The sequence below is a fragment of the Neovison vison genome, chromosome 2, assembly GCF_020171115.1.
Source record: "Neovison vison isolate M4711 chromosome 2, ASM_NN_V1, whole genome shotgun sequence".
Classification (NCBI taxonomy): domain Eukaryota; kingdom Metazoa; phylum Chordata; class Mammalia; order Carnivora; family Mustelidae; genus Neogale; species Neogale vison.
In genome coordinates this window covers 193,070,326-193,087,257 of record NC_058092.1, presented here as the reverse complement: position 1 = coordinate 193,087,257, position 16,932 = coordinate 193,070,326, and the positions used below count along the sequence as shown (strand labels likewise).

At 49.5% G+C, this 16,932-nt stretch overlaps 1 protein-coding gene across 2 annotated transcripts in view; it reads right to left on the bottom strand.

Annotated features, from left to right (window-relative positions):
* The window catches only part of SH2D4B (SH2 domain containing 4B), an 88,654-nt gene that overhangs the window by 23,772 nt on the left and 47,950 nt on the right, over positions 1-16,932 (bottom strand). Inside the window, exons 6-7 of one of the 2 annotated variants that reach the window (XM_044239942.1) lie at positions 6,060-6,276; positions 4,004-4,131 (exon numbers count right to left, since the gene is read on the bottom strand). In XM_044239942.1, coding sequence (XP_044095877.1) covers positions 4,004-4,131; positions 6,060-6,276 — 345 coding nt within the window. The remainder of the gene's footprint in view (positions 1-4,003; positions 4,132-6,059; positions 6,277-16,932) is intronic. The other variant, XM_044239943.1, reaches the window with a different exon arrangement.

Here is a 16,932-nt window from a genome sequence, read left to right as displayed (position 1 = left end):
CTCTCTCTCTCCCCTTGTCCCTCCCCTCCCCTCTCTCATGTGTGCTGTCTTTCTCTCTCTCTCAAATAAATAAATAAAATATATTTTTTAAATGTTTAAAAATCCAGCCAAAATAACAAGGAATGTTTTACCCAGGAAAGAAAAGATGTATATTGGGGTTGTAATCGATTACATTATCAGCTCAAATTCTCCTTCCCTCCTTGTCTTCACACCCTTCAACACACAGCTTCACAGTTCCTCACAGAAAAGGAGCAGAATATACTTTCCCACCCTCAAACTCTGTGACATATTGTGGCCGATATTCTGAGGTGAAAGTTGACAGTGTCCTGCTTCAAAGACTATATTCATAAGCCTAGGATGTCACTGGCTCTCTGATTCCTGGGAAGAGCATGCCTGGGCTAGCCTGCTGGTCCTGGGGACCAGCAGGGGTGGGGGGTGGTGGCATGGGAGATTTGGGGAACAGAGCCAAACCAAGAGCTGACAGGTCCAACCAAGAGCTATTGAGAACAGAGCCCCCAGCCAACCTTGGCAAAGATACCCTCACAGTTAAAAGGGTGCAGGCTGCCTGTAGGCAGTATGGGCAGTAGCTCTGTCTCTGGAAAGACTTGGCGGGGTGAGGTGGGGGGGCATTCAAGGATGCCATCAGGGAATGCCCCCACAGGGGGAGAGGATGCACTGTACCAGTACTTCCAGAATTGGGGGTTTTCGGTATGAAGAAAAGTTACTCTCAAAAGTTTAGAAACCAACACGGGGCTGCTAGCTTTTTGCTTTTCCGAGCCAAGGCAATACCTAAAAATAACTACCGCTTACTATCACCACCAATTCATAAAAGATAGAACATTTTCACACTACAGTTGAGGAAAGGATATCATCTTAGAATACAACAGTCCTTTCCAAGCGAAGAAGTTTGTCCACCCGCCGTCCATGAGCCTTTTTTCTTTCATTCTGTCACAGATCAATAAAAATTTTGTCACTAAATAGCTCCAGTCTGCGTATTAGCAGCTTTCCCGCATGTTTTACGATAGAACTGTCAAGAGAACATGAAATCAGTTACATAAATTATGAGACTTAAATCATGGTTCTGTTTGTTCTGTGACAACATAAAAATTACATTTTTTTTTCATCAGGATAGAAAAGAAAGCTAGAGATGAATTTGAGCACCTCTGTGGTGCCTTCGCCACTGGTGCCGCAAGCACCTCGGAACCCCCGGGGTCCCCGCCCCACAGAGCTTCAGAGCCGCACTGCGCAGGCGCCCGAAACGCCACTAATGTTTTTCCCTGCTTCTAATGGATGAACGAAAAGGAAAGCAGCAATTCAAAGGAAGCCATGTAACTGGGACAGAAGTGAGAAGCAAGGAATCCCCCAGGGTCGGTTTTGTGGTTGTGTGGCTCAGTAACCCATGAACGTTGACTCTTTTCTTTCTGGTCTTAAGGAACCTCTTCATCCTGTAGGATATGTGGAGGCCTGGAGAAGGTGGGGTAAGGGAGGAGGAAGGTAATAAGCGGACAGCTCCCCCTTACCCTCACTCATCAGACCCTCAGGAGACCCACACACCTACCAGACCCACCAGGGTCCAGGGTGGAGAAGCGATGGCTATTCTTTGGGACTGGGAAGACTGGATCGAACCCAGTACTTCATTCCCACCGTCATCCATTCTTTAGGCATTCAGAGAAAATGAACAATGTCCTTAGTTTCACAGGCTTACATTCAGGTAGGAGAACAAACAAAAGCAAATAACAAGATAAGTATCAACTGGGTGAGCACTCTTAAAGAGATGAGCATAGTGAGTTGAGAAAAACTGGCAAAGGCTGCTTCAGGTAAGGATTCAGGAAAGGGCTCCCTGGGAAGGGGTATTTGAGGAGAAATAAGAATGCATCGTCCATGCAAAAAGCTAGGAAAAGAGCAATACCAAGCAGATCAAAAGCAAGTGCAAAGGGCCCAGGGTAGAAAAGAAAATGGCTTGTTTGAGGAAGAGGAAAAAAGCCAGAGCTGTGGAAGCAAGATGAACAAGAGGAGAATGGTGGTATGAGGCTGGAACAGGAAGCAGGACCCATCATCTAGGGCCTTACAGGTCCCAGCATAGAGTTTGAAATTCATTGTAAATATAAAGGTATTAAGCAAGGGACTGGCAGGATCTGGTTTATATTTAAAATAGTCTCAGGATGCTGTGTGAAGGATATACTGTAGAGGAGCCAGAGTGAAACAGGCAGACCAGTGAAGACATACCTGCATGAGCTGGGTAGTGTCTCTGTGACCTTTATGACCTTGGACAGTCCCTGAACAATACTACATTTCAGTTCTCCCACCTATAGTATAGCTACCACCTACACTCCATAGCTCACAAATGTTTCAGGCTCCTGCAGATGGGGATGAAGGTGCATGTGGCCTTGCTCACCCCTGTATGATGTCTGCATGCCTTTTCTGGAGCTGGAGCCATGCCCACAACTTGCCGGTGAGGGCCTCCCCATTAGCCCGTAAGAAAGGCACAGTCTAGAGGGCCCATCATGAAAATGGAGGGCAGCTCTCCATCCGGATGGAATTGAGAACACATGGAGGCTGGCCAGGAAGCAAGGAGCTAGTTCACAATGCAAAGGGAGACACAGGCCAAGGTGGAGGCTGGCCGAGCTCCCAGGAGGCAGGCAGAAGTGAAGCAAAGGCAGGTCAGGGTCTGATGACGTTAATTACAACAGAAAAGATCCATTCTGCCCAGGGGAGTCCTCAGACAAACCTGGGATCAGCTCAGATAAGGGAGGGAAGACTCCAGGAGCAAGGCCAGCACACAACTTATCCAGAGAAACCCGGCAGTCTGGCCAGGCTGCTGGAGAACAAGAGACCTTCTGAGCAGAGAGGAAATGTCTCGGGCAAGTCTATCGAGGATAAGCCAGCACCCAGGAGACCAGACCATTGTGCGGGGACACATGAGGAAGCTCAGCTCAGATCATCTGAGCCTGGCTCATCCCAGAAGAACTACCTAGTTGACTCAAAAAATTATGAATAAACAATAAATGCTTATTTGTTCTCAGCTCTTGTGTTTTGGGGTAACTTGTTATGTCTCAACAGCTAACTGGTACAGAAGAGGCCGACGGCCAATAACGACTCCTACCTCACCGTAGCCAGTCTCTGCTGAAATCACAATCCTGTTGCCCGGTTCGAGACCTCTCTAGGTTCAGATCACTGGACTGGGATCATGAGCTTGAGATACATTCTTGAACTTGACTTTATAAGGCTATTGGTGATATGATGAAAACTTTCTCCCAATCTGGACCTGTTTTCTTATCTGGAAAATGAGGAGTTAGACATTTCCAGGGAGCCTCCCAACTCCCTGTTCTATGCTTGGGTGACTCCGACCACTTCATTCAGCTCTTCTGTCATCGAATCCACAAGTGTTTGTGCCGAGCCTGCTGTGTGCCCACCTATGGTCAGGATCTGGGATGCAGGCTCAGACCACAGGATGTGGGCCCTGCCCACCAGGAGCTCCCGGTGCAGGGAAAGCTCCCCATCAGGTGAGTATAGAGAAGACGCCTCTGAGGAGCCCTTGATGGCCAAGGAGGCTGTGAGAGGGAGCAGTGGGCAAGATCATGGTCATCCTTCCCCAGCACAGAGAGGGGAATGAATGCACATTCAGAATCCTCAGCCATATCCCGTCTCCCCTGGGCTCCTGCTCCGAGATGTCTGCCTTGGTCCCTAAGGCCTTGATGGATACCACTCGGCATTTTGGCTCATGCCCTGTGGAAATCAAAATCTGTGCCTTGAACTCATTACACTCATTGAGCAAACAGAGGACAGCCTATGACCCACCTCCACACCATTCTTCCCCATGTGACCAGGAGAGCCGATCCTTAACTCTGGGAGGCTGGCCAGTCTTTGTGGGGGCGGCGTGAAAGTGGCAAAGTCCTAAGTCCTCCACTCGCCCTGATGAGAGCGGTCCCTCAGGACCTCCTCCCAACTCCAGAAGGAGGCAGATGGGTGGTGTCTGCCCCAGGGGCCCGAAAAGCCATCCTACCATGGAACCAGGGGGCGATAGATTTGGTGTTCCTCTCAAAGCCGGCTCGGCGAGGCAGCTGCTCCTCCTTAAACCAGCGGACTATGACTTCTCTGGAGACAGGCCTCAGTGGGCGCTCCCAGGTCCTGCTGAGAAGAGAGACAAAGTGTGGAGAGTTAAGGAGGGAGCTGGCGGGTAGGACAAGAAAGGGGGAGGGGAGGAGAGGGGAGGGAGGGCCACTATGAGAACGAATCAGCACGATAACCTGTGGAGAGAATTCAATGAGTCAAGGTGCATGAAGGCACTTTGTCGGTACTAATGCACCAGCTATTATTACTTTCCCCAAAAGAACATTGTTATTGTTTGCTTCCAAAAAAGCCACACAGGTTGGAAATAAAAAAGGACAGGAGGAGGTATTTGAGGGAGAGAAAAGGCATTTTTTCCCTCTAGAATTTGCAGGGCACGAACACCAGCATCCATGAATCACTTCATGCCCTGGTGACCCTCGTATACCAGGAGCAGCAGACCCAGACACCCAGAGAGGCTGGCCCGTAAGCCTCCCTCCCGGGGCAGCCCATGTGTAAAATGAACATCTACGACATTATTCATGAAGGACACTGTAGTCATAGCCAAAGATTTCAAACAACTCCAATGTCCGTTATCAGAGTTGTTAATAAATGACTTCTAGCACATCTGTGGAGTGGAATACAATGCAACTGTCAAAAAAAAAAAAGGAAGGAAGGAAGGAAAAAAGAAAGAAAGAAAATAACCAGGGTGACTGGCTGGCTCAGTCAGTGGAGCATGGGACGCCTGATCTCTGGACTGTGAGTTCAAGCCCCACATCGGGTGTAGACTTTACTTAAAAAGAAAATCTTAAAAAAAATGAAAAATAACAATAAATGAATAGCTAAGAACTGAGTGACATGAAAAGACCTCCAAAATACAGTTAAATGGAAATAAAAGTCAAGACACAGAGCCATGTGTAAAACATGCAAACTTCTCTGGGAAAAACAGAGGGAGCTATGACTTTTCATGTCACCATCTACACAAAGGAACTGGGGTTGGGGGGCACACATACACTGAGGACAGGGCTCCCCTATGGGGCCAGGGAGATCCAAGAAGGTGGAGGCAGGAATGGGAGGCAGCCATTTTCTTTTTAAACTTCCTGGTTTGTGAATCAAATAAATGGTAAGGAAAGAAGGACTGGGAGGTTGGGGGGAGGCGGGGGGGCAGGTGGAGAAGAAAGGAAGGAAGAAAGGCAGGCATGATCAGCCCTCCCTAGCCCTCAGGGACAGGGCGAAGGGGGGTTATTAATATCCTAAATCCCAATTAAAGCAGAACTCAGAACAGACCCTCAAGCAGATTAACCGTGGTTTGGGAACGAGCAGACCACCCACCCTCATGTGGCAGTAGTTGCTCGGCAAGGATGGACGTGTGGGGGACCAACCTCGGGGCTGGCCTAAAGTGGGCACAAGTGGAAACCGGAGAGGCCACAGGCAACCTCTTGACCCTGGGTTCCAGAATGATGGGCAGTCACTTAAGTGTCCTTGCCAAACCATTCTGGAGGCCCCAGTGTGTGTGAGGACCCTCAGGACTCAACGACGCTCATCTACAAGCCTGTTACCAGAACAAGCATGCACCAGCACTACCTGGGGTTGGAAAGAGCAGCCAGCCCTGGTTTTCAAGCAGCTGGGCCATATTTAACCCATTTGAGGTCTTATATTACAAGTTCTTGGGGTTTATGGACCTTTAAGAGCTTGAGATGATGTGCAAACATTTCTGGGTATTTTCATATGCACAGCTTGGAGGGAAGAGGGTACACAGCTTTCTTTAGGTTCTCAAAGGAATCCCAGGCCCCAAAATGTTAAGACTCCCAGAACTCTGGGAGTTCTCTGGAACTCCTCGCTAGAGAGTCAGACTCTCTAGAGCCAGACTCCTCGCTACCTCCCTCTGGCCCCATTACACAGATTTGAACACTGAGGCCCACAGAGGGGAAATGACTAGCTCCAACATTCACAGCTGTTGGAGCAGAACAGGGACTGGAGCCCCCAGCCACGGTCTATTTGTCAAGACCCACCTGACAGGTATGGCAAGGGGAGGCGGAGGCCCGGGGCCTGGCAGGTGGTGGTAGAGTCTGGCCTCCTGCTCCTGGCTCTGGCCGAGCTCTCGGAACATGGAGCTGAGGCCGGCGACCATGCCCTTCTGGATGGCGCGGAGTGAGTGGCGCCGGTACTCGTCCCTGGCGCGCTGAGCTCCGCGGCTCCTCTCCTCATCCGCGGCCTTGGACCTGCGCACTGGAAAGGGGTGGAGAGCATGTTCACCCGGACCCACAGCCCAGGCCATACACCCAGCAAGCCAGGACTGGGCCCAGAGCCCCAGGACTCACCCAGAGTCCCACGATTCACCTGGATTCACCCCCCATGGGCTACATGGAGGCTCAGAGCCCAGGAACGGCCAGACAGGCCCAGCTCTGGCCAACAGCCCTGGGTTTGTCTGTTGCCATGGAGGGAGGACACTCGTCACAGGTTAGGTTCACCGGCCTGTTCCTGCCGCCCTGGTCCAGAATGAGCGAGAAAACTTTGGATGGAAATATACAGCTCTATATGGGTTTCTTTCTGGGGGCGCCCTGCTTAGAGCAGCTGCTCAGACCACGTGGCCACTGGCCGGCCTCAAGGACACCTGTCAAGGTGGTCAGCATCTCCAAATACTACTGCCATCCCCCACATTGACTGTCAGCTTTCTCTGCACTGAGACCTTATTCCATGCTTTCCCTGCAACATCTCATTACAGGTGATCCCCCACCACCACCCAGGGTGGAGGGCCCATCACTATTTCTACATCAGAAACCCAGCATCCAGAAGGTGACATAACTTGCCCCCAAATAAACAGCTAACAAGGGGCAGGGCCAGGGTTGGAACTCAATGTGGCTGGTTCTAAAACCCCGGCAGCCCCTCACCCCCCAACCTGCACCCTACCTCTCATGCTCCCTTCCTTTGAAAACCTGGTGCGCCTAACACCAGAGCCCCTTCTCCTTCCTACAAAAACCATTAAGACCCTCCAGTCCTGCATCCTCATGTTGCTCACATTGAATCTGAGGCCCGAGGAAGGACAGTAACCTGCCCAGCTGGGTCAGTGGCCAAGCCAAGCCAGGAGCCCTCCTTCCTGCTCTCACAGGCTGAGGTGTTGGAAACCCGGGTGCCCTGGTTCTGGTGCCCTTTCTTGGATTTGCGGTGGCCTTGACCGCTGCTGGGTGAGCGTGCTGGAGAGAGAGTCTCCTCTGGTAGCTTGGTCATTTGCAGACCACGAACTCCAGGTGCCCCTCTCTCCAATGTTGTAGCGTTCTGTATTTCCCAAGGCAGGGCCTGGTCTCCTCCAAGTGGCCTCGGAAAGCCATCTGTGTGCTGCTGCTTCTGAAACTCAAACAGGAGTCCTGGAACTGGGGAAATGCCAAGAGAGGGAACACAACCTGTTGGAGGTGAGGGCTAGCATTAAAACCGATTCTTTGGTAATCTGATTGCATCTCGTCAGGCTCCTATCTGCCTCGAATATCTAATTCTTTTTGTAGAGAACTCTGGGAGCTGAATGTGTGCTAACTGTGCATGACTGGTGACCGCGTGGGCCCAGGCAGGTCCCCCCCTTCCTCCTGGAGTCAGCTCTTAGCCGGAGTCCATTCGTGTTCCAACAACTCCATTCTACCCGTGTAGCAAACACCTATAACCAACCAGAATCAGAGAACTGTGTTTGGAGGATACAAGGCAAACAGCCCTTGTTCTGAAAGAGAGCACTTCTTCCTCTCAAGCTGTCAAAGACCTTTTCTTGAAACATAGTAGAACATATCCCCAGCTCTGAGGAAGGCAGCTAGCTTGAAGTCTGTCCCTTGGAAAGATTCATGGAAGTGGAGGTCACATGCAAGGGGTCCAGTAGGGTGAGCCCGCCAAGGGCAGGTTCGTTGCTATAACCAGTGCTAACATACACAGGAGTCAGTCAAAAGGCAATCCCTAGTCTTGGAGGGCTGTGCCCCGTGAAGTACTGAACTCTGAGCTGGGGGCAGATGTAACCAAGACCAGACCCTTCCCTCGAGGGGCTCAGAGCCTGCCTGGGAAAACAAGACAAATATCTCTTAACACAATGAAATCTAGGGTAGATAAAGTATTGTCAGGGTTTAGGGGCAGCGGCTCTCATATTCTGTGAGGGAGCCAGCAGCCACCCAAAGAGAGGAAGCATCTGGAAAGGTCAGTAGGAGTTTTCCAGAGAAAAGAAGCCATCCCAGGGAGAAATCTATGTTTGGTGCCCAGCTGGTTCGTCTGTACATTCCAGACACTACGTACACCATGATGCCTGCCTCGCATTGTCAGGGGAGGGTCAAAGAAGGCCAGGACGCCTGGGCCTGAGCTTTGCAGACACAAGCCAGCAAATTAAACACAGGAGCCAGTGCCCTACAAAAGCCAGTGACCTTTGAGAGCTTATAGCCCCCGAGAAACAATGACACTCAGTGACAGGCTGCAAAAGGAAGCCACAGGCCAACTAGGAAGACAAGCTGTTGGAACTCAGCCAGGTGAGGCCCTGGGCCATCAGACATGCGGAGACAAAACCCAGCTCCTAAAGGCCCACTCCAATCCAGCCATCCTCTTCCTCAAAGGCCTTCGGGGGCCCCGGTGCACACAGGATAAAGGACAAACCCCTCTCCTCCAGTCCTTAAGAGGTGTCCTGCCTGCCCCCTTCCTCCCCAACCCAATGGCTTCTGATCTCCTCTCCACTCTGTGCTCTGGCTCTACCATGCTCCCCACGCTCTACAGACCCTTCCTGTGCAGCTGTGCTCAGCCACTCAGAGCAACTGTGCGGAACGGGCAGGCAGGGCAGCCAGAAGGGCCCGGCGCTGATGGCTCTCGGGGCTGAGAGAGTGGCCGAGGCGGAGAGCAGGAAGCGAGCCTTGGCCTTGGCGAAACCAAGCTGCTGACCAGCCCTGATTATAGAAAAGGGACCCACACAGAGGCACACAGAGTCAACGGTGGCTCCAAGACAGCTTTCCTGTGCTGTTTCCTCCCATGGTGTTTTTCTATTTTTCTATTTTGTTTTTGAGATTGAGTTGACCTCTACCATTCTGTAAGCTTAAGGTATACAGGGTGCTGACTTGGCAAAATCATATACTGTGAGGACTGCCCCCACAGCCTTAGCAAACACCTCCATCACCCCCCACCCAAAATTCTTTCTCGTGGTAAGAACATTTAAGATCTAGCTTCTTAGCAATCTTGAAGTATATAATATAGCATTCTTGACTGTTGTTGACCATAATCGCAACGGGCTTTCTCTCTCCAGAACCTACTCATCTTCCAGCTACAAGTTTGTGCCCTTGGACCAATGCCTCCCCCGTTCCACACCACCTCCCAACCAGCCTCTGGTAACCACCATTCTAGTCAGCTTCCGGTTCAACATACAAGTGCTGGCAAGTAGGATTTGTCCTTCGCTGTCTGACTAATCTCACTTAGCCCAATGCCCTCAAGGTCCATCCACGTTGTTGCAGATGGCAAGATTTCTTCCTTTCTCATGGTTTAATAATGTTTCATTGTGTGCCTGTGTGTGTGTGCGCATGTGTGTGTGTATGCACACACACACATGCGCGCGCGCACGCACACACACACGTTCTTTATCACTTATCCAATGACAGGCCCTGAGGTTGTTTCCATATCTTGGTTGCTGTGAATGAAGCCGCCTTGCCCACAGGAGGGCAGCTATCTCTCCAACGGCCTCCTTTCATTTCCTTCCACTAGCTACTCAGAAGTGGGTTTGCTGGATCATAGGGGGGTTCTATTTTTTTAATTTTTTTGAGGAAGCTTCATACTGTTTTCCACAGTGGTTGCACCAACTTATTCCCACCAACGGAGCAGGCCAGGTCCCTTTCTGGCATGTGCCTGCCACACGCCATCCTAGGAAAGTCCCTGAATGCCTCTAGGCCTCAGTTTCCTTCTCTGGCAAAATGAGAACGACACGAATGTCTGCCTCACAGAGTTGTCACGGAGAGTAAATGAAGCAGAAAAACACCATAAACCGTGAAGTGTTCTGGAAAGGCGGTGTCTTATTAGATCGGGCCCCTGACATTGATCCTTTCTTCAGATGTTCCAAAGCCCGAGTCTGGAGCCGGGCTGCCTCGGTTCACATCCCAGCTCCATGTTCCCACTGTGGACAAGTTACTTCATCAGCCTGGCCTTCGTTCCCTCCTAAGTAAAATGGAGCTAACCGCAATCCCTACTTCATAAAGCTGTCATGACGATGGAGGGAGCTAATGAGGTAAGACACTTAAAACCATGTCAGGGACATATTAAGCACCATGGTTAAGGGCTAGTTAAAATGTTTCTTTTCATTAGCCCTGGTATTACTAGGTCCAAACCAGAGTTCATGGCCAGTCCAAGAAGACACACCCTTGCTGATCGATCACAGGGAACCTGCTCGGGATCAAGCAGCTTACCCTAAATTGCACTTTAAAATCTGCAAAGGTTGCTTTAGTTCCTACTCGGAATCAGGAACGGATTCAGACCGTATCCCATGAATCTGCCACAAAAACCCTCAGCCGAAACTCATGGGGTTTCTTCCTGCTAACGCAGTGAAAATAACCCGTACTCAAAGGAGGAGCCACGAGCATCTTTTTGTCCTGAGCCAGCAAGTGTGAGACTCTCCGCATGGCCCAGTGGACCTGCTGTGGAGATGAGGACCCACCCCGGGTCACCTCCTTCCTCCCCCAACTGCACTCTGGCCTGAGATGATGCCCCGTGGGCCTGTCCAGCAGGCACCGGGAGGGCCCACACGGAGCACAGGACAAAGGGAGAGTACAGCCAACCCCACTCCTGAGGTAGGATCCAGAGCCGCCTCTCTCCTTCCTGCGGGAGACTGAGGCTCATCTCCCAGTAACACCATAAAAACAACTGGGACTGTAGGAAAACCCTGAAGACTTCAGAAGCAAGGCTGACTTGCGAGATCCAACATTGGACCAAGCACAGTAAGACACCACTTCATGAGGGTAGCTATTTTTTTTTAACTTGTTTAATGAGGAAAAACAGAAAACAAGTGTCGGCAAGGGTACAGAAAAAGTGGAATCCTGGTGCATTATTGGTGGGCATGGAGCGTGGGGCAGCTGCTGTGGAAAACGGGATGGCAGTTCCAGAAAAATGAAACATGTGATCACCATGTGAGCCAGGAACTCCTCTTCTGGAGATACACCCGGAAGAATTGAGAGAAGAGCTTCGGACACATTTTTGTACAGCGATATTCACAGAAGCATGATTCACAGTAACCAAAAGGTGGAAACAACCCAAATATTCATCAAAGGACAAACGGGTAAACAAAGTATGATATACACATGCAGTGGAAAATTACCCAGCCCTAAACAGGAAGGAGAGTCTGGGCCGCCTGGGTGTCTCAGTCATTGAACATCTGCCTTCAGTTCAAGTCATGATTTCGGGGTCTTGGGATGGAGTCCCTCCTCCAGCTCCCTGTCTGCTTCTCCCTCTCCCTCCACTGCTCCCCCTGCTTGTGCTCTTGCTCAATTACATAAAGAAATTCTTTAAAAACCACAACAACAACAACAATAAGGGGATTCTGATCCCTGCTCCAACATAGATGAATCTTTAAGACAGTCTGCGAAGTGAATAAGCCAGACACAAAAGGACTCCCTAGGAGTTCACTGCTACCCCACGTACTGTACTTAACGATAGTTAAATACACAGCAAAAAGCAGAATGGTGGTTCCAAGTAGCTGGGAGCAGGGTGGATCAGGGACTTACTGTTCAATGGAGGCAGAGTTCCAGTTCAGAAAGATGAAAAAGTTCTGGAAACGGGGAGGGGGAGGGGAAGGGAATGCTGGGGGTTGATGGTATTCCGACAATATGAAAGTACTGAATCCACTGAACTGTACACTTAAAAATAGGTAAAGTGGTAAATTTTAAGTTGTATATCTTACCATAGTTTTTTTTTTAAATGGACATTCTATAGCATTCTGGTTGGTGAGCACTAGGCTGAGAATTAAGAAGCCAGAGCAGAGGGACACCTGGGTGGCCCAGTCACTTGGGTGTTCGACTCTTGATTTCAGCTCAGGTCATGATCTCAGGATCGTGGCATCGAGCCCCGGGGTCAAGCCCCATGTTAAGCCCCACGTGGAGCTCTGCACTCAATGGGGAGTCTGCTTGATATTTTCTCCCTCCATCCCTTCTCCTATTCATGCTCATTCTCTCTCTCAAATAAATAAATAAAGAAGAAGAAGAAGAAGAAGCAGCAGCAGCCAGAGCATAGTTAAGTGTCTCCATCACAAGATGTGTACTCAGCTATGTCCCTGCCTTGGCCCTCAGTTCTCTCCCATGCATATAAGGGGAAGGTCCCTTCCAGCTCCAACCCCCTATCTCAGGGAGGCACCCACACCTGCCTGGCCTGGGGCCACCTCCCAGAACTGAGACACCACCCTCCAGGATGGTCCAGCCTGGAACCCTCCTGCTCAGGAAGAAACCAGGAGTCCCACAGGCTTTGGAATCCAAACTCTCCCGTATCAGACCTGGAAACTTCAGCTGCCGCAGGCTCAGGGGAGTAGAGAGAGCTGGCATTTGCTTGGCTTTACTCCTAACTGTCTAGACCGGGACAACTTTTCATCTCTCTGGGTCTTAGTTTTCCCTCCATGGAGACAGTACCATCCCTTATCCAATGGCTGCCAAAACTGCCAGACTGGTCTGAAATCATGTCCTTATCTGTGCTCAAGATAACACTGCTCAGTTCTCTAACACCGAAGAGCAAAAACAGAAGTTGGTTTTCCTCCTGGCAGAGTCTGCAAGCAGTTACAGAGCTGCAGACATCGGGCTAGGCTAGTCACTGCAAGAGGCAGAGTTCTTAACACTCTAACACAGTCGGGCAGGGCGTGCGCATCTATTCAGCACCTGCATCCTTAGGACCCACTCGATGCCCACTCTGTGCTGTGCAGGACCAAAGCTGCTCATTTCACACCTCCAGGGGGCGCAGTCTCTGCGTGATCATCATAGATTTGGACACGTGGGACAATTTCTGGCAGATGATATAGCGCAGCATCTTCTTCTAATTTTCACAAGGTCAGCATAACAGCTGGCTGCCAAGCTGATACTGGGAGATATGGGTACAGCAATGAACAAGACACAGTCCGTGCTCTCAGAGAGCTTACCGTCTAGCAAGGGAACCACACCAGCAAACCGTGGAGCTGTGTTGGAGAAGGACATCTAAACTGATGCCTGGTGGACACGTGAGATTCAGCCAATAGAGGCCAAAGAAAGGGTCTTTTGGGCAGAGCAGGCTGAGGGGCAGAGGCCCGGGGCAAGAGGGAGCTCAGGCATCCCTCCTGGGGTGAGTGGGCATGGCTGCAGGGCAGCTCCCTTACAGACCCCACAAGAGGTGAGGATGCAGAAACAGGGAAGCCCATTTAGGAAACCAGTAAATACTGGCTAATTAATTCTGATGCTTTACCAAAGGGTGATCGAAAGCCCCTGACATGTTTTCAGCAGGAGAGCAGGAGGCTCTTTCCACTTCTCGAAGATTGGCTTGGTTGCAGTGCTGGGAAAGAATCGCGACAGCAACAAGAACGTAAGCTAAGAAAACAGAGATGCAGGTGAAGAGCCACGGGGTCAACGTTCAGATGGTACCAGGGAAATGGGGTGGAAGGGGGTAAATTCAAAGAACGGGAAATAAGTAGAATTCTTACCTCTTGGTAAGTTTGGGGATTGATCATGAGCAAAAAGGAGAGATCAGAATGACAGCCAAGTTTCTGCCCTTGGTAGCCAGGTGATAAAGCCTGTTGGGGGAAGGGAGGGTTGAGGTTCGGAAGTGTTGAGGTGGAGGTGACTGTGGGATCCCAGGAGGACATGGGGTTCTAAAAGATCATTAGCTGCTGCTCGTCATGAGACCCCTCTCTAGAGAACTTGCGCATGGTTCCTTGGGTCCTTTCTCCCTCCACCCGGATAAAAAAGACACATTGCTTTATAGAATTCCGAGCATCCAGTTACATCCACAGAGAAACCCAATGATTCAAAGCAGTATCAATGTGGAGTCCTGCCTTGGATGAATAATATAATGTTTCTGAAAATTAGTGAATCATATGTATCATACAAATATATATTTATTTCTATATGTTATATATATTATTTATATATAAATCTATAATATACATTATTATTTATTATTACATGTATATACTTATGTAATATATAATATATATTTATATACACATATATACACAAATATATATATATACAAATATATATGTGCATATATAAAGTGAAAAAGCCCCCATAAAGATTTAAATTGTTTCTGTGGGCAGTTGTGTTTAACTTCTCCATTTTCCACTCCACGTGACACTGGACAACTCCAATTACCATATCTATATTTTATCTCCGCATCTGTAAAATGGGGACTTCATAGGGTTGCTCTGTAAATGAGGTAAATGAAATATTACATGGAAGGGTCCTGGACAGCTCTGGCACATAGTACAAGTTCATTAAATATCATATATTTAGAAAGGGTCCGTGCCACTTAAGACAGAAAGGAGTGCAGGTGGGGAACCGGCATAGGGGGAGGGGCTGGGTAGTGTCAGGAGCTCTGGTCAGGCAAATGGGGAAAATGAAAATTTTATGAAATGGGGAAGTTTCCTGACTCCAGGGGGAGGACAACAGGCGGTCCAGATACTGAAAGGTATGCACACAGACCCCTAGGGACCCAACCCATGGGTGGGTTTGGCACCAAGACGATGGACCCTGAGAGATGAGCCTCAGGGAAAGAAAGTGAGGCTCACCCACAGCTAAATGTAGGCCAAGGGAAGGAATGTTCTCAGCTCCCTGACTCCAAGGCCTCTGAGGTCACCATCAGCCAAGTCCCTCTAGCAATTCCTGATGGCTGCCAACAGTGACCCCCTGTGGCCACCAGGCGCAACATCAGAGGTTCCTTAAGACCAGAGTGCTCCCTGGACTCTGCTTTGGAACAACAGAAAAGCCCCAGAGATTCTTGAGCAATTCAAGAGGAGAGAGAGAAGCCCAAGCAGGATACAAATCGAGCACGTGGGGACTCCGGATGGCATTATTTTCAGTTGTAAAACCAACCCTACGTGACACTAGGAGCTGGAGGAATGGCCAGTACTGGTTCTGTCCAAAGAGACGCTGCTCCATCTCCCAGGCCATCCGTGCACCGAACAGACCCTGCTTGGTGTTATCTTTCCCTCCGGCCCCGCATTCGGCTCTGCCCCATCCCACCTCCCCACCACACGGCATCCCCCTTTCCAGGTCTGCCTGTCTCCAGCGCACCGCATTGTAGAATCACCCGGGTTAAACCCAGACTCCAGAGCACTCTCTTTTCTATGAATTAAGAGAACAGAACCAACACAGCTGGACTCCATCCTGGGCCCGAGCACACATTTTTCTCCCCTGGGCTCTGAGCACACAGCAAAGGGTGAGACAAGCAGAGTACGATAGTGGGGTAGGAGCCACACCAGAGTGACACAGTCCAGGAGGGAGGGGAAGGTTCACGAGAACAAGTTCCAATATTTGGAAATAGTATCATTTATCAAGTCATGCTGGCTCTTCTCCAAATCTCTGGGCAACTAGACAGCACCTAACTCCACACTCCTACAAGTTTGCAGTCAAGAAATAATTAAATGAATTTTTGCCTGAGATTTTCAGAGCTTCTCAGAGGCCAGTGCCTGCTCTGCTGTTCAAACTGAATAACGAACCCTGAATTCAAGTGATACTAAAGGAAACAATGCCCTTTTTTTTTCTAACTCGGAGAATTTAATTTAGGTGTTTTATCAAAAACTGCTGCTCCCAGTAGATTAATGGCCCACTATAATCTTTCATATTAAATTAATTGAGTGCAGAATGGCTTTGCTGGTTTTGAATGACAGCCTCCAGAGTTTAGCTCATCATTCTTTAAGGAAGCATAAAATAAGGAACCAGCATTGTAGGGCCCGCATTATCACCTTTCCTCTGTCTTTTGGAGGTTTTTCCACTTTCCGTTGCCACACGGCGCATTAATTAGCAGTTAAACAGCTCCAGGGCCCTATGATCTCCGGTCTGCATCCTTAATGAAACACCCGCCCTGCCCCTAACAGTCCACCTCAACCTGTCGCTATAAAAAGACTCTTACTATATCCTTACTCTACCCTCCCAACAAGCCTCAACTCAACATGATTACCTCCACTTTCCAAATGAAGAAACCGTGCAGCTGGGCAAGAACTAGCTCACAGTCACACAAGTCAGTGACAGAGCAAGGGCAGGACTCCCAGTCCAGTGCTCCTTCTCCCACACGAGAGCAGCCTCAAGTGACTTCACTTTCTAACTGCTCACTGTTTTTGCAGGATAAAGCTTTGTCCTGCCTTTTTTTTCTCCTATGTCTTCTTCCATCCTGAATTTAAACGATTGAATTCTTCTTTAGCTCTTTCCCATCTTACCTCTGTCACTTTCACCGTTGTGCACTGTGAACCTCAGGCTGCAGCCACATGGGGACACGTACCGCGTCCTACACACATGATGACCTTGCTTTTGCTCAGTGCTGCTTCCTCAACCGGAGGCCCTGCCCTGCTTCTGGGTTTCCCCACTTTTCCCAAACCAAATGCCATTTCCTCCACGGGGCCTTTGCAAAGGCTCTGTACACCACAATCACGTGCGATTAATCCCTGGATTGCCAGGCTGGCTCAGCGCCCGCAAATCTGTAACTATGATACACCACATTCCCAAAAAGCATAAAAATCGTCTGATTATCTCAAGAGATGCAAAAAAGCATTTGACAAAATTCAGCACCTTTTCATGATAAACACTCTCAACAAATCGGGTATAGAAAGAATGAACCTCATAATAAAAGCCATACATGACAAGCCCACAGTTAATGTCATACAAGACAGTGTAAGGTTGAAAACTTTTGCTCTATGATCAGGAGCAAGACAAAAATGCCCACTGTCACCACTTC